This window comes from Thunnus thynnus, chromosome 18 (genome assembly GCF_963924715.1).
Source record: "Thunnus thynnus chromosome 18, fThuThy2.1, whole genome shotgun sequence".
Lineage (NCBI taxonomy): Eukaryota > Metazoa > Chordata > Actinopteri > Scombriformes > Scombridae > Thunnus > Thunnus thynnus.
The window spans coordinates 2,401,057-2,419,602 of NC_089534.1; the positions used below are offsets into that span (position 1 = coordinate 2,401,057).

The window sequence follows — 18,546 nt, forward strand, 5'->3', positions numbered from 1 at the left end:
TACAACAATGTATAAATTACAGTAAAATGTATTAAAAGTAGTAAAAAATAAATAAATAAGTACTGATGCAACAATGTGTATTTTTCTCTGTTGTAGCTGGTTGAGTTTTAGCTACTTTATATACAGTTATATAGTTATTCCTCAGTTTTTGTTTGAAGAAATTAAATTCTGTAGCAAAAATCTGATATTTTATGAATTTTAAGGTGAATTTATTGTTGTTTACTGTTTTTTTTTTTAATCTATTCTGTACAGTTGGATCAACTGCTCTGATAAAAGTCTTTTTTTTTTTTGTTCATTACTCACACATGATGTCAGCGCAGCGCTCATCTATTATAAACCAACACCCACAAATTTAGTTGCAGTGACTAATGTGTTTATAAGAATCCAGGCTACTGTTCTTTGGCCTGTCTGGAAGAGGAGGAGGAGGAGGAGGAGGAGGAGGAGGAGGAAGAGGAGGAGGTGGTGGGAAGCCGACATGACTAACAACGCCGCTGTATCACACGGCTATTTTTGTAGATGTGATCACCGCCGTATTCCTGACATTTCAGATGTATCTGCCTGATATTTGGTGACCTTTTTCAGAGTCACCGACGTTTGTGTGTTAATAAAGAGATTGTGTTTACATAGATGAAGCACTCTGCACCACATATAATCCCCCTACACACACACACACACACACACACACACACACACACACACACATAAAGGAAAAGCCTTTGCTGATTATTACGTAATTAGTTAAGCAGAACTTCTGACAATAGATCATCAATCCTGTTTATATATAGGATGTGAGTACATGCGTTTGTACTCATGTAAGTCTTAAAAGGTCAGCTTTATTAAAAAAGAGAAAAATTCAGCCTCTTCCACATGTTTTTAGTACAAATATTCCTTAAATGTGTGTCATGAACTCAACACAAACTCAAATTAAGCATACGTGTCATAAAAAGCTGCACTCTAATGATTCAAAACAAATTTAGTTAAGTTTCTTTGGATTAGAAGAACCTGAACATGTTAATCATACCCTATAATGAGACATACTGTACCTCCAGACGTGCTCAAACGCGGGAAAATACTCGTCTTTGAATAATAAATTGTGTCTGATGTGAAAAAAAAGTTAATTTCCAAGTTAAAAAAATCTTGATATCACATCTCCTCCTTCTCCTCCCTCAACGAAAAATCCTGAATCTATGAAAATACAAATATGTATGTGCACTGACGGCTTCAGGTGTCCACGTGGACGTGATGTCACCACATCCTGCTCGTACGTACATGTCTTGAACAGCGATTTATGATGAGAACAGATAAACAAAAAGTCTAACAGTCAAAAGAAGATTTGAGGACTCAGTGATCATCTAAAGGACTTGTTAAGATGTTGGTTTTTCAGTGTAAGAGAGGGAAACACAGCGAGAGGAGGCGGTGAGATGGGAATCAATGATAACGTATAAAAACACAAATGATCCTGCCGTGCTGGAGTAGGAGATGATGTCAGTGTTTCTGAGTTCATAAACCAGTCAGGATACCTCTGTCAACGGCCACTACACTGTGTGAAATACAGTGAAGTATGTGTGTGTGTGTGTGTGTGTGTGTGTGTGTGTGTGTGTGTGTGTGTGTGTGTGTTGGACTTGGCAGTGCTGTGTGGCATTCAACACCTGCTGGCTAAGACTGAATCAGGAGACAATATGACAACAGAAACTCCCACTGTTTGAGAAATTAACAGATTGCAACTCTCTCAGGGATAAATAAATATCTATGCATGTTGTACATAAAGTTCTAAAAACCTTATATGTTGAATCCTGAAGAAGCCCAAAGACGGCATCACATCACACACACTTTTGTCTTAAATCCTCAAAGATCCCCTCCAGACATGGTTTAAGATCTATATAAACTACTCTACTTTGACAAAAAATGTTAAATTATCTTGTTAAAATCCTTAAAATTACATCTACTCCTTCTCCCTCATTGAAAATGACAGATTCTATGAATATGCAAAGTTTAACTGCTGGACACCAGATGTCCATGTTCAGTGTTTGCACACTTGTATAAGCTGCATACTGTAAATATGCAGTTTATTCATGCGGTGTCATCCCCAAGTCATTCTGTCCTGTCTGCTCATGGATAAGTTAAGTAGCATCAAGAGTGTTTAAATATTTAAGGCTGTACAGTATTTATTGATTTGTTTTATTACTACACACGACCACGATTGCCTTCCAAACTATTTGATGTCACAAATTATGCTCGTAAGCCCACAGAGAAAGTTTGAGAAAAACATATTTTTGACCGGAGGAGGATTAAATGTTTTTCTTCTTTTCTTCTCGTTTTCACTTTCATCTGCTGACGGAGGAAAGTTTCTCTGAGCTCATTGAACATCTGAGTTTAAGGGGTCGGTCTAAGAGCAGGATTTGTGACATCACAAATAGTTTGGAAGCCAGTCCTGGTCCAATATTGAACTTACACGAGTGTGATGTGCGGAAACTTGAAGCCTCCAGTGAACAAACACTGAGAATGAACTTTACAGTGAAATAGGAGACATCTTGTGTCCAACAGGGAAACTTCTGAAATGAAACATACAAGCATATTTATAGATTCTGGAAGGAGAAGAGGTAATTTTAAGGATTTTAACTATACTATGGAAAAAACAAATTTGACACAAATCATTATTAAAAGTAGAGTATTTTATATACATCATACAACATGTCTGGAGGGGATCTTTAGGTACTTATTTTAACTGATTGTAATTGATTACATCCAGTAAAGCAGCGTCATTAATCAGGTTTATTGGACCTGAAACGGTTAACGGTGGTGCACGTGCACTGGTCATGCATCGGGAGCGCGCAGAGGCACGGCGCACCGGGCGGGCACGCGAGTCAGAAACAGATCAGACAGCAGGTCGGTCGGTGAGCAGAGAGAGAGAGAGAGACAGACACACACAAAGTACCGGTGATAATAACGGCAGACCTGAACCCCGGGGTTTCTCCTTGCTGTGGACTAACGTTACCGGGAAGTTTTATTCAACAGTAACCGCCGGACGCAGAGGGCCAGAGACACTGTCCACCATGTCGGGGAGCAGGGAGGAGGAGAGGAGGAAACTGGCCGACATCATCAACCACTGGAACGCCAACCGGCTCGACCTGTTCGAAATCAGCCGGCCCACAGAGGTAGGCGACCGGCCCGGAGTGGCAGGAGAGGCCGCGGACCCGCAGGCCCTCTGCGGGCTCCCGCTGGCTGACACTCGGCTTGAAAACGCTGAGAGCCGAGCAGTGCTGCTGCGGGCAGCGTGGTTTAGTCGGTTTACTCGGTGGTAAAAGTCCCCCGTACGTGCCTGGAGATAATGAATGCCAAACCCCGTTGAAAAAAATGGCTATTTACTATGTCGTAATATACACACATTATACCACAGGAGGCCTTTAATATTATAGTAAATTTCGGGCTTTCATGGCGAGTAACCGGTCAAATTAATTATTTTTCCACAGATCAGCACCGCGTTTGAGTAAAAATCTCTTCTTTTTAGACACATTTCCATCAACGTAGCTAGCTGCTAGCTACCGCCCACAACTGTGTATCTGGGAATGAGATGAATATTTCTCAAAGTTGGCAATTTATTAAAGCAGTTGTTGCTGTGCGAATAATAAATACGCCGAGTTAGATATAAATAGCTGTGATTTCATGAAACATCTTCGTGTATAACCTCGGAAATCTGTATATATGCGATAAGCAGCGCGTCACTGAACGGCCAGTATTTTGAATGGGGTTTGGCGTGTTGTTGTCTCTTCCCAGTACAGCACGGAACGGCACGGATCGGGTCTGGCTAGCTAGTTAGCGACCACATTACCTGTAGAGCAAACCTGCCATTGTGTTAAATAGAAGAAACAGACAAACTGGCGTAGCCGTATATATGATTACGATATGCTATTTAAATGAGAAATAGTGTGTAATATCTCCAGCTATGCCGGTGTGTGTGTTTGTGTATGTGTGTGTATGTGTGTGTGTGTGTGTGTGTGTGTGTGTGTGTGTTGGTCGTGTGGAGCTTGCAGCAGCGCCTGCAATGGCTGACAAACCCAGTATCACGGCGAGGTTGTTTGATACGCAGGGCAAATAGACAAAAGCTTAAAGTATTAGCAACTAGCTGAGTGTAAATGCTTATAACAGGTAGAGTCACGGATGCTGCTGGACTCTACAGGCCATAACACACAATATATACACATTTATATCTCCTGTCAATGCAATATATACACACAGCACTGACCATGTCTGACCGTCCTGCATTGTCCTTACACTGACTGGCTTGCTTGTTTGACCAGCAATAATTTGACCTTAGAACATATTGAGCAGCAGTGCTGTAATTAAATCGCCCCCGTCTGGACTTTAGGTTGTGGTTGTTTACTAACAGGATAAGAAACTAGAGAACAGCCAGAGCTCAGTGATGTTTCTAGACTCCCTAACAAGTTAAGTCAATATCCATCAAACCTTAACTCCTTAGCTGCGCATCTCACGGTTAAGTAGTTTTGATTTATAGCTATGAGTGTGATTGTGTCAGCTGCGGTGTGTTTAGGCGGGCAGCCCACCCCCGCTCCCCCCCCACCTCTCCTCGGATAAGGTTGTAGGGGGGCCACAGGGTTCCCTCTTCTCCTCCTTGAGCCGATTAATTTACCAGGATTGAAGCTGGCCAGCCGTTGTTGGCCACTGTTGTGTACTGCACACACACACACACACACACACACACACACACACACCCTCTCCATTCTGTGAGGAATGATTAACCCATTCCATAAGTTCTGTAGGCTGTAATTCTCTCACCGGACAAGGAGTGTACGGCTTCGACGTAGTCGCTGAAGACTGCTCAGACCTTCGTCCAGAGCGTGATTAAATGTAAGCAGATGCGTGGCCTTCCTTCCTTGCTGCCACGCCGCACCCTCCCCATATGTCAGCTGGTAGGAGCCCCCCGAGCTGCTGCACAAGTGCCCTTCACATTGTCTAGACTGCTCCTGAGAGGAGCCTTGCATGAAATAAATATTCTAGCGTTTGAAATTAAACTTTACAGTATGATTTTTGTTTGTTTTTAAATGATTTGGCACAAAAAGCAGCAGATCTGATCGATGGAAATGTTTGGTTTCTGAATTTTCAAGACCAAACCACCGCTGAGAATGGTGAGATCATTCGTGTGATTAGATTAGCCGTGGATGGCTGATTAGTCTGGAGCAAAGGTTCTCAAACTTTTTAATCTTGCAACCCCAAACCGAAGAAGTTCCTGCCGCAGGACTTACGGTTGGGGGGGGGGCTCGTTACGACATTAACAGGTACTTGTGTCACAGTGGGCAGAGATGTGGGGCCCCGTTTTTTTTTTTGCAAAATTCAACAAACACTTGAGCTTGAAAGGTGCAGCACAATAGATGCACTGGAATTCAGACGCAATCGCACCCAGAGCTTGTTTTATTTGGATAGAAATAACGTGGGAAAGTTTACTTTGCATTCATTTTTGTATTGAACTCGTCTTGGTTCACACTGTCCAATTATAGCTGAACATTTTAATAATTATTATTGGAAAGACTATCAGACAGAGGTTCAGTAACGTGTAATAATGCCGGGGTTTCCGTGTATGTGGGTCACAGAGACTGGCGATGGATCGTCCTAGTTGCCTTCAGTGTTTTTAACACTTGTGCGTTCAGCCTCAGGGTTCATTCATTCCTCCAGATGAGACCAGTATACAGTGACAACTGATATCCAGCAGTTGCTCGGAAAGCTGCGCATAAGGGGGAAAAGCTGCTGTCAAGATGATGTAGACAGAAGAACAGCTTATATCCAAAGTGAAGTTTCAGGAACAGATGCACAGAACGGAGAAGCAAGTCTTTTCAAAGAATTTACAAACTGGTTTTTGATACCAAATCCCAACATGTGAGTTCTAAACTCTGGTACACCAGCAGTGTGAGGCTAAACAAACCAATGCAACATGTTTAAAGCACATATTTAAAACATTAACGGTACACACAGGGGCTGAAATTAACACCCGCCGAGCTCCAAATGCAGGCAGATTTACTGTTTGTTGAGTTATCCGCCGCACCGAAACAGTCATGTAATAAAATATCTGGCATGATGGCTCAAGAGGAAATTGCTCATGTTGTCTGTATACAGTATAGACATGCTTTACATGTTGTTAGATACATCTTAACTCTGTGGTGAAACTGTATGAGCGCCATCGCAGCTCTAAACCGTCACTTGCAGCCGGTCTGCTGCTAGCTGCAACATTTACAAGGATTCAGCACATGTAACACAAAAAGGTGATTTATTATTCAGGTATTCTGTGGATTTTTTTTAATCTACCCTTGGTAGGAGAGTCAAAAAGTGAATTCTGGACACTGAGTACATACTGACACACATTGTACAGGACGAGCAGACCTTGCATACAGTGTGAGATAAATGATAGACAGTATATCACCTTACAGATGTACTTTCAGTGTTCAGTCGTCGTGCACTCAGGCGGTTTGTATCCAGCAAACACGATTAGACGTTAAGGAAGTGACTGTGAAAGCCTTGTAATTAGCACGTAGGACCATTAAAGCTGTCAATTACATGAGTAACATTGTAGTGAATCAGACTGAGCTATTTATAATGTTGACATTTTCCTTGGCAGGGGCAGTTTGACGTTTTTAGTTAGATGACGAGGTGACATCTTGAATATAAGTGTGAGTGAAGCTGAATCATGTAAATCTGTTGGACTTTTCCTTTTCTTGTGTAGTTAAGATAGTTTTAAAGCTTTCTGACAACCTAAAGAAAGGCTCCGTCAGAACGAAACCTCCTGCACCAGTAGATCAACTCTGCTCCATACTGGCCGCTGAATGTTATCAGCTGCAGTTTATTTGTTTAAACTTGATGATAAATAGCCTGAGAAGGTAATGCTTTTATACTTTGCTAACATTCACACTGTGGCTTCATTACATGTCAGCCTGTAGGTTACTGATGTTGAGGATCCTATAATGTGTCTGCAGGAGCATTAAAAAGACTTTTAATGCCTTAAATAGACTTTTTATTCCTAGTTCTTTAGTTCAGAGCTGATTTAAAACATATATAATATCATGTTACATACTTTCACTTGTAGTTGACAACAGTCAGTGTGACTCACGTGCATCTAGTCGCCTCTTTGAGAACAGAACAGGGTTAGTACAGGATGACAGATATGTTCTCTTTATCAAATCTGCTGAGATAAACTGAGCTTCCTTGTGTTGCTCATTTAGACTCACAACTTTAGTCATTTGTATATAAAGATGGAGGTAACGAGGTGTCTTAAGAGTCTCATCTAATGGTTGACTTTAGCTAAACTGTGCTAACAGGACAGGTATGGTAATCAGGTCACATTAAACTTGTGTGATATATCGCGACGACAGTCCGACTCAGCGTGAGCCCCGGAGCCGAGGAGAGCAGCAGATGAGCCAACTGTCAATCACAGCTGTCAATCAACACCCACACGGCAGACGATTGGTCAGACACAGACTGGTTTTAACTGGTTTTGTCTTTTTTTTTGCTACATTGGTCTGATTTTTCTGTCCATCGTAAATGTTTATCTAGCTTTAACCTGGTCTTAAATACCTTTTTTTAATATGACTCTGTGAAATGTGCAGATGATGTAGCAATAACAGTGAAAGCCACACACGCTCGTAACTGCATGATGGTGTGATATGAGTCACATGTGAGGGTGTAGTGTGAAAGCTTGTATAACCAGCATGAACGGGTGCGTTCACCTTTGCCCTCAGTTTAATGGACAATACCTGCAGATTGTGGTTGCGTTGCTATAAAGGACGACGGTGTGTCGATGTCCTTACTGCGGTGGGTGGAAGTGGGAATACAGAGAAACAGGAGTGTAACACTCACAGGGAGGTTAAAGGGTAACATGCAGGATTATGGCGAGAGTGGCCACGCATCTGGTCAACTGTTTCCCTGCTGCTTAATTAAAAAAACACTGCTCAGCAGCGCTGCAGTTTCCTATATCTGCCTTCGCTCCATATGGAGAAAGCAACAGTAGGATGATAGAAGTCTTCATACAACAATGCTACATGTTTCCTGTGCACTCGGGTTGATTTGTTTTCACTCCAGTCGTGATATACTGAACCGTAAACCAACCTGAATGTGAGGTGAAAGGTATTTTACTAGCAGGAAGCCTCGTAGCTACCTTCTTTCCCATGGCATGTGAATGCAAGCATGTTAGCAGACTTGCTAACATGCTCAGTGGTCAACTCCCTCCTTTTTTTCCCTCCCCTCCTGCACAGGAAGCAGGAAGTTGGCAGGAAGTGTGTGTTGGTGGAGATAGTGGGTTTCCTGTGGTCTCGGTGGAATGACTGTGTTGTTTCAGAAATATGTGTGTGTTCAGATTTTCTTTTATTTCACCTCCTATTTCCAGATCTCAGGACTCCAGAACGACTCTTTTCACCAGTGGCACCAGTACTATTGTTCATGTACTGTTTGTGTGTGTATTTATGGATCATATTTGGTTTATTGCTTGTATACTACCATCTTTAAACCAGTATTAGTTCTGTTAATGGGGGCTTCACTTGAAAAAATCATTCTCTTTACCCCGTCCCAGGTGTCTTGTTTCCTACAGTCCATCTTTATATGAATATATATATATATATATATATATATATATATACAGTATATGTGCTTTTAGTGTTAACAGCATGCATGAGATGGTTTTTGATATTTTTATTTTGGACTGTCTCTCTCTTTATGTTGTGGTATACAGTTTCAGGAACATCTGTTGAGAAACTCCTCATGGATAAAATAACCAGAAAGAAATGCAAATTAAATACAAGACAAAGGGCAAGAGGGGAAATACTTCGGTATAAACAAATGTCAAAATCTGTCACAGTAGACGAGTTTATTTTAGAGCTGCAGCTAACTATCGATTATTCAGCAGGAGTGTGCCCGAATACAAATACATTATTCGGCAAAGCACAAATAATGGGTTTTATACGAATATTTGTTTCATACAAATATTTTAAAAAATATATGTTAGTTAGAGGTCTGTCTTAGTAAAGTTTTAGCTCAGTGATCAGCGCAGTCATCTTTGATCTGGGAGACTCCAGTTGGAGACCCGGTGTGGGGACCTCCTTCATAAGGTCGTCATAAGCCTCTTTCCACTTTTATTCGAATACAAATACTGCCTCAACAAATACAAATACAAATACAAATACTGAGCTCTCTGCACATCCCTACTATTCATACACTGTTTGTACAGAGTTTGGCTGATGGATGAAGGTCTGAGAACTGAAACATCAAGTGATGGACAGTGTGCAGGATTCTTCGATTTCAACATTTAAGAATAATCTATTTAGAAACCGTCTGAATCTCTGCAGAAGAAGAAGAAGAAGTAATCCAGTAAAAATCAAACAGCTGACAAATCGCACTGGTCCAGAAATACTCCAGAAAATCCAATATTGATACACAGCAGACCTTCTCTGTATAAACGGCAAAATCAACCCATTTATTTTGTGACATGCTGTATGTTGTCAGATATATATACCTCATCCTACGCTAAGAGATATAATATAAGGAAGCCATGAAAGTGTGACTGTGACACATCAACATTTCTGATATGAAAAAGGCCTTTTATATGAGATCGATACGCTCTATGAGAAGAAATCGTGTGCAGCTAAGAAACAACACAACTGAGGAGGGAAAAAAGATTGTCGTCCGGCTGGTTTTTTGACTTTGACTGGAAGGTCAGCGTCTGCCTGATGTGTACCTGTTTTCAAGAGTAGCTGGTGATAGTAGAAGCATGTTTGGCAGCAGCAGCACGACGGAGGAGGAGGAGGAGGAGGAGGAGGAGGAGGAGGAGGAGGAGGAGGAGGAGGCCTGGTTTACAGATCTGCTGGCCTCAGCCGCAGCTACAATAACACACACACACACACACACACACACACACACACACACACACTAGCTGACCGCCGTGTGCATTTATCTCTGTTTGCATTGTCCCTCTGGTCGCTCATCGGCCATGCCCTCCCTCCTCTCTCTCTCTCTCTCTCTCTCTCTATCTGTCTCTCTCTCATCATGTCATGTGGCCGCTGGCTGTGTCACCATGGTAACGCTGTCGCTGTGATGAGCACAGACTACAGGAGCTCAGCAAAAAAAAAAAAAGGCCTCTCACACACACACGTAGCCGGTAGTTGACAGGCGAGTGTGTGTGTGTGTGTGTGTGTGTGTGTGTGTGTGTGTGTGTGTGTGTGTGTGTGTGTGTATTTGCAGAGATGATGATTGAAGATATTCTTAAAACAGGTCAAAGTCAGTTTGACATTGGATATTTATTATGATGCAGAAGTGTTTTGTTCTTGGAGAAGCAGGTGGGTTAAATGTTTCAGCTGAAGGCTAAATAACAAGCCTGCATGAGGAGTTTGTGTATCCTGGTCGTGGTAGTTTAACGGCGAACTGTCGCTAACGTCAACGTCCACAAAAATGTGGTTTTGTTGAGACTAAAAACAAAGTTCGGTCCGTTTGTGCTGCTTTGTTTCTCTTCTACATGTTTTATGGTTTGTTGTCAGGCTGCAACTAATCATTATTTCCTTGATTAATCGATTAATTGTTCAGCCTATATAACATCATAAAACAATAAAAGATGCCAGTTGGAATTTCCTGGAGCCCAGAGTGATGTCATCAAATGTCTCGTTTTATCCAATCAGCAATTTAAACCCAAAATATTCAGTTTACTACAAATACAACAAGGAAAAGCAGCACATTTTCACATTTGAGAACCTTAAACAACCGATTTATTACTTAAAAATGACTTAAAAGATCAGTCAATTATCAAAATAGTTGCTGATTAAGTTTCTGTCAATCAACTAATTGATTAATGGACTAATCATTGCAGCTCTAGTTTGTGGACAGTCAGGTGATATATCCTTCATACAGGTCGTCCACCTGCAGTTCAAAGCGACGTCGTTAATCGTGTGTATTAATAAGTGTCGGAGGAATCCAGCTGTGTGCGGACTGCAGATCAGAACACGCTGCTACAGGAAAAAAATATGTTTTATCGGTGAAAAGCACTCGAGCTCGGCCCCTTAAACGCTTTTCTAAAGGGAACATGAGTAAATGAGTGTGAGGAAGTGGATGAAGGCGTAGTAGGATGTTAATGGAAAAGCGTATGAAGTCTTATCTACTTCCTGGATAAACACAGCGGCAGGTGTAAGTTTCACCTCATAAGCAGTAATGTGACTTTTTTCACTATTGTTAACGCCTGTTTTCTTTATATTTTTTTTTTTTAAATGAACAACATTACTACTGACATATGAAAGGTGTAGTTTTTAGTGACAAACTCACAGTGAACAATCACCCGACTCTGCAGTTTCTCTCAGCTCTTCAAAGGCTTTTAGCTTCTTGCAGCTCATTGTTTTGTTTTTCCGGCAACTTTACTGTTTTGGTTCACTCCCTGTCACTGTTGTTTTCATGTTCTTATGAGTGACAAAGCTCTAAAAAAACCCACCGTACACCCGACCTGTTCAGCCCCAAACACCAGTCAGACTGTTAGTGACCAGCTGGTGAACATACTGGAGCAGCTAAAGAGTCACATATTTCCTTCAGGAACTGGTGGAGACCAAACCAGAGCTAAAAGGAGAGTGAATACTGGATTTATATTCTCCAAGTGGCCAGCGAATGTTGCTGCATGTGTCTGCTGGATGTGGAAATAAGCAACTGTTTGCTAACAAGTTCAACATGTCAACTAGGGATGCATGATATTTGATTTTTTGCTGATATCCGATATGCCGATATTTCCAACTCACTGTGGCTGATTGCTGATATATGCATATAAGTATGATCAAGAAAGACAATATATGAAGGAAGATTTTAGGAAGACTGGAGTTCAGGAGCTCAGCATTAAAACTTTAATGAACCTGCCAAGTGGGTGCAGCAGTAGAGTTTTCATTGAGTTTATTAGAAAGACAGGATTAATGTGTAGGATTTAATCTCTAGTCCACACTCCGGAGCAGAAGGTGGCGCTAATGCACCCAATACGCTGGTTGCCAACCACCATTATAAACCAAAAAGAAGAAGATTTTTCCCCCCCATCAGAGTGGTACATCCTGTCAGTCAAAGTGTTTCCTATCTGTGCAGCCGAACACTGCAGCACCTCGATGGACTATTTCACCCTGACGGTCCCGGTGTTTCCTCCGCAGACTCCACTTCACTCAGCTGCCCGTCAGACCCGCTGCTTCTTCCCACTTTAACCTGAATAACAAACCGGGGCTCGGTGCTGCAGTTGGATCCACATGGAGAGCCGAGGCTAACGTTAACTGGGACGCTAGCAGAGCGTTAGCCGCAGCATGACCGGAGGGAAGCACAGCCAGCTAGCCTCTGCTAGCCTCCCAGCTAACGTTAGCCCTGGCTCTCTATGTGGAGCACTGAGCCCCGGTTTGTTATTCAGGTTAAAGTGGGAAGAAGCAGCGGGTCTGTCGGGGTGAAACAGTCCATCGAGGGAAGCACAGACGGCGGAGGAGATGGTGACATATCGGCCTCTCGTAATCGGCAGAATTCGCCAGAATTCGGTGATGCCGATATTTCATTTTAGAGCTTTTATTGGCCGATACCGATGCCGTACCGATAATATCGTGCATCCCTAGTTCACAGCTCCATCGTTCCCCAAGTGGCCAAAAATTAGTAATCGCAGGTTGAAGCTATAACTGCCTAATTGTTTTTAGTCCTGCTTTGTTTTGGCTTGTGCTGTCTTGAGTGTTAATTGAACTTTGCATCATCGATGCCATGATGGTGGTTTTTTTTACAGTATCGTGGCTGCAGCTCCGGCCTCCTCCTGCTCCTCCAAACACTCTGCAGGTCTGAGATAAATGTGTCCACCTGCGTCGTCCCACATCTGCACGAGCGTCTACCTATCAGCCCCAAATAGGTGGAGGAGCTGTAAATGTGTTGCATGTCACATTTCATGGCCAAACAGTGTGTGTGTGTGTGTGAGAGTAATCGCTCCACAGTAGTTGATTACGAAGCAGGGCAAAGATCACGACCACATGTCTTATAGCCTGTCCAGCAGAGTTATGTTTATCTCACACACACACACACACACACACACACACACACACACACACACACACACACACACACACACACACACACACACATTAACAAGTAAACACACACAGACAGATGGATGGACTGGATTGATGAGTAACCTTCCAGTTGGTTTCCATCAGCCAACCACTGCTCACTCCTATTAAATTCACTCCTCTCTTCTCACTGGTCGGGTGTTAAGTAGCATTACGTAGATTGTGTTTTCATTATTGATTTATCTGTTATTGTCTTGATTAATCTATTAGCTCTTTGATCTATAAAATGCCCAAACAGTTTACTATCATAGAAGACTTAAATAAACCAGAAAATACTCACATTTGAGAACATTTTATTAGAGAATTTGATCATTTTGTCTTAAAAAAATGACTAAAAACGATTCTCAAAATAGTGAATAATGATTTTGTGCAGATGGACCAATCAATGCAGCTCTAATGTCATATTCACTCAGTCTGGACTCTTTGATTTGCTTTATTCTGACAATCAGTTGCACTTTTTTTTTTTTTTTTTTTACAGTATCTGAACTGAACTCATGTTCTGGGATTCCTTCCTGGCATGTCGGAGCTTTTACTGCTAAACTAAAAAAATGCTTGATTTTGATGGTAACATAAAAAAAAATCAATATAAAAGACACTCGGAAATCCTTTTATCAACAACATGATATTTTTCCAGCTAAGTGTTTTAATCTTTGTCCGGCCGCATCGTTGGCTGCATCCGCTGTAATTGATGCAGCTGGCCTCGACGTATTGGCTGCTGCCTGTTAAATAGAAGGATGATGGAGGGGAGGGGAGGGGAGGGGGGGGGGGTCACACTGGACAGTCAGGATATTTATCACCGCTGTTTATTTCCAGGAAGTCCACTTCAGCCTCCAGAGGAGTGATGGAGGCTGTTTTGTGGGTCATGGGTGAAACCGTCCTGATCGAGATGTGTTGATATGAAGGAGGCGAGTGTGTTACTGTAGATTAAAAACAGAGGAATTCCCTATGATTTCATTTAATAATTTGTCTTTTGCATCCAGGTGTGAACTTAAAGGAGGCTTGTTTTCTGTTGAGAAGCCGTAGCAGTTAAGAGCCGACTGTTACGAAGCAAGAAAATACAGCTAATTACAGATGGTTTTCATTTTTCTGCATGTAGCGTCAAGCCCGACATTAGACTACTGTGCTTACTTTGTGTTTTAAACACAGAGAAGAGAGAGAGAGAGAAAACAACAACACAAGATTTAGACGCACTAACGCTAATCCAAAACAGCCACTGAATTACATCACAAACACAGATTTATACGGATATAAGAGTCCTGGAAAAACTCTTAAAAATGAGAAGTCATCCAAGTTACAACAGGACTCCAGTTTTTATTTACGCATTTGTTTAGGATGTGAAATTTATCAGATAATTCTTTAAGTCTTGAATTAAACCTGGTCTGTCCTGCAGAAGCTTTGCTGCACTTTGGAGGCAGTTCATTTTCCTATATGTGTCTCTGATATCTGATCAATATATGCAAAACGCCTCCCTAAGCAGTCCGGTGTTTGAGAGGGTAATATGTCATCGTTTCAGGGATCCTACTGGTCATGGAATTCCTGGAATGCAAATGAGTTTTGAGCAGTAAATTCCCCGACAAAGGTCAGGTAACCGGATAGATTTCCACCCCCCCCTCCCCCTCCCCCTCCTGTGGAAATTGGGTGGGAATATCATGGAAATTTGGAAAGTGTTTGAGTGTAATAAGTTGTTTTTTTAAAGCTGGTTTCAAACATCTAGCAGAAGCCAAAAACTTGTGTATATATGTGTGTGTGTGGAATTTACTGGTCACTCCCTTATAATAAACTAGACAAGAAGCACATTTGGGAATGTCATGGAAGTAGTCCTGGAATTTGCATTAGGGCCACAGCGGGAGCACATGAGTTGGGAAGCACCTGTAGTTCATAATCTCGCCCTCTCTCGCCCTCTCTCTCTCTCTCTCTCTCGGTCAAACATTCCTTCTCTGTGATTTGCCCTCTCTCTCTCTCTCTCTCTCTCTGTCTCTCTCTCTCTCTCTCTCTCTTATCTATCTTTTCTCTTTCCTCTTGTTCTAAAACAAGCAGTGTATTGTGTGTGTTCAGCAGAGCAGCCCGCCCTCCAAAGCTTGTATGATTGTATGTGAGTGTGTGTTTGTCCCGGCCAGCCTGTCAGACCGTGTTAATCCCCTCAGAGGCCCGGCTCACCTCCTCCTCCTCCTCCTCCTCCTCCTCCTCCCTGCTTCGCCTCCTTTTTTTTTGCCTCTTCGCCAGCTGATATGTTCTCCCACCTGCCAGTCACAGCCCACTTTGCCTCCCCTGTGGGCCAATCACACAGGGAGGTAACCCCCCCCGTCCCCCCCGTCCCCCCTTGACCTCCTCACAGGCAGCAAATCAGAGGGGGGGCGATGACTGTTTGTCTATAGCACCCGTTTGCTACCGGCATCCCATGATGCTTTGCACCAGATCAATGTCTTAGCTGTGGCCTGCAAGGAAGGGGATGGTCTGTGTTGTTACTGGGAGTAATGGGGAGTAAAGACCATAGTTGTGGTCAGAGGGAGGCAGTAGTTCAGAGCTGCAACTGTTAGTCAATTAATCAATTAGTCAGCTGACAGAAAACTAAGCGCCAACTATTTTGATTATTGATTAGTTGTTTTGAGTCAATTTTTTAAGAATAAATGCCAAAATTCTCTGCTTCCAGCTTCTTGAATGTGAATATTTTCTGGTTTTGGTAGATTTTAAACTGAATATCTTTGGTTTGACTGCTGATCGAAACAAAACAAAACATCTGATATCCCAGAACGAGGCTTCAGGAAAACCGTGATCGACGTATTGAACCATTTTTTCTGACATCTTATACACCAAACAACAAATCATTTAATCAAGAAAACCATTGAATAATGAAGATAATGACTAGTTGCAGCCCTGCAGTAAATCCATGTAACTGTGCGTTTCTGGATCTGTTTTTTTTGGTCTCGATAGTTTCATGGACGTTTTTCAGCAATCTGAAATATCAACCAACCGCCCTCAGAACTCAGAAATCTTACAGTTTGTGAACAATAGCAGGAAAAGTCAGAAGATAGATGGAGACAGATGAGAGATGTTTGGACTATATCAGAGATCTATATGTGTCAGACATGTAGAGACCATAGACTGTATATAAATATGGACGTAGTTACCGTGACGTCACTCGTTGGTTTCTGAAGAGCGGTTTTGAAGCTCAAAGCGAGCCGCTCCGGCCGTCGCCATCTTGGCAGTGCGTGACGCTGCCTAACTCCCAGCCAATCAAAAATGGGCAAAGAGGCGGGCCGAATGGCTGAAACAAGCCACCTAGCGGCTGGCGGACCTGTCACTCAAAGCAGCCATGTCCTTCATTATGCATAACTTTACGGCTTAATAAAACTTAAACAGGTGAGTTATAAAAAAATTCACCCTCTGTACAGTTGTCATGAAAGAGGAAATTACCAGACTGTAAACATGTTTATTTCTGCTGTAAAGTTGGTCATTTTAACATGGGGGTCTATGGGGATTGACTCGCTTTTGGAGCCTCAAGTGGTCGTTCAAGGAACTGCAGTTTTTGGCTTCATTTTACAGCCCCGGAGGTTGCTGCTTGGTAGAGACGTGGACACGATGTCATATACAACATACTGATTACAACTTATGTTTTATGTTGTATCACTGTAAACTGAATGTCTTTGGTTTTATGAGATTTAAAGACGTCACCTTGGACTAAAATGACGAGCAGAGTTACAACCCCAGTAAGATGATCTTGGTAGTTAATAAAATAGATAAAGATTAGATGTGATGCACTCTGTATGTTCAGAAACTAGTGATTGGATTTTAATAAACTTAATGCAGATAATGAAGTGACCACAGTGTGACTGTATCATTAAAATTGTACCGTTATGTTTCCTCTACAGTCTAAACAGGTCTAATGCTCGATGCCAGTGTGAGACGTGGGGTAGCTGGAGAAGCTGATGTAGGCACACACACACACACACACACACACACACACACACACACACACACGGCCGCCATGATAAACAACAACGCAGCACATAAGTGAAATTCCACATCTCATAAGACGGGGAACTCACATTTTTTTGGCGCTGTCTCTGTGTGTTGAAATGTTTGCTGGTGTCAGTCTGTGTTTTAACAAACTTACAGCAACGCGGTGGCTCAGTATTATTATTGTTTATTTGAATATCAGATATTTTGTTAACTCTGTTGCATCACAGTTCGAACCCTGGTCGACCCCAGTTCTCCCCGTGTTTGTTCTGGTTTCCTCCCACCATCATGTATGTTAGGATTAATATTCCTGACTGATGCACTGATAAAAAGAACTGGTGCCCACTGCTCCCAGTGTGTAGGATGGGTCAGATACAGAGGATCAATTTCGTTGCAAATGTGCAGATGGACTTCTTCATGATTTCTGAACAGATAGAGCTGAACTGTTTCCACCTCAACATTTTATTTTTAGGTGTTTGGCTTGTTGCATTAATTCACACCAGATGGTCTGAATATATGTAAAAACTTCAAGTAATTCATGAGATGTTGATATGAAGGAACAGTATCAGTTAAAGAAGTGCAGCCAAACTGTCAAAGTATTAAATGTACAGTGAAAACTGCACTAATCAACAGTTTTTATATTATTAATGAATCAAACAGTGAAATCTGAGACGTTGTTGCTTGTAGCGATCTCATCACCTGAACGCAGCATTTTAACATCTTTCTGCTTATTGTTTAGTTTTATAGCCTGAAACTGAACAGTTCTGGTCATCAAACTTGTTCAAACTGCAGCAAAAAAGCTCTGCTAAACCTGCTGCATGCAACCATCCCAGCATCAAACAGCAGACAAAGTTAGCAACTAGCATTTTAACATCCAGAGAGCCTGATATTTCCCTCTGGAGTCAGTGAATACTGACCTCACGTCTGTCAGGTGTCTAGAGAGACGCCTCTGAACAGATGCTAATGTTGCTCGCTGACTGCTGGCAACTGTTTGCTAACGCAGTCGCCACAACAACTTCATAAAGTGATAAAATGTCAGATGTTTTGTTTACAGGTTGTTCAGCTGCCCCTCAACTGGCCAAACAAATGAAATGAGTGCTGCTCTAATTGTGTCTTGCTAAGGCTGCATTCACACCAAATCAGGCGGTGCAGTCGTCCCGTTCATGTGAATGGGGGGCGGTGCGGCTCGGCTGAGGCCGGAAAGTTGAGCCAGAGTCGACTTTTGGAGAAACGCAACCCGACGTCACTGCGGCTGAAGGCTGCGGTGACCAATCACAGCCGGAGATCAGACTGATAAGAGTTATAAACTCTGTCATGAGGGGGAACAAAGATGTTACTGGGACGAGGGGAGGACGTTTCTCTTCGCTTGATAACGTTAAAAGTAAAGTTAGACTTTACTGTCGGCTTCCCGACTCATTTAAAAAAGACGCGAGAGAGAGAGCAGCTGTGGTCGAGCGAGCTAGAGAGTGAATGAAGAGAGGGAGCGCTGGTAACG

The 18,546-nt window shown here is 42.3% G+C and overlaps 1 protein-coding gene across 19 annotated transcripts in view; it reads left to right on the forward strand.

The window, feature by feature from the left end:
* The first annotated feature begins 2,853 nt into the window (after positions 1-2,853).
* afdna (afadin, adherens junction formation factor a) overlaps positions 2,854-18,546 on the forward strand; it is a 111,632-nt gene continuing 95,939 nt past the window's right edge. For 14 of the 19 annotated variants that reach the window (XM_067571551.1, XM_067571559.1, XM_067571560.1 and 11 more), the window contains exon 1: positions 2,855-3,155. In XM_067571551.1, the coding sequence (XP_067427652.1) occupies positions 3,054-3,155 (102 nt within the window). In that variant the 5' untranslated portion in view covers positions 2,855-3,053. Of the gene's footprint in view, positions 3,156-18,546 lie in introns of all 19 variants that reach the window. The other 5 variants (XM_067571562.1, XM_067571566.1, XM_067571568.1 and 2 more) reach the window with 2 other exon arrangements.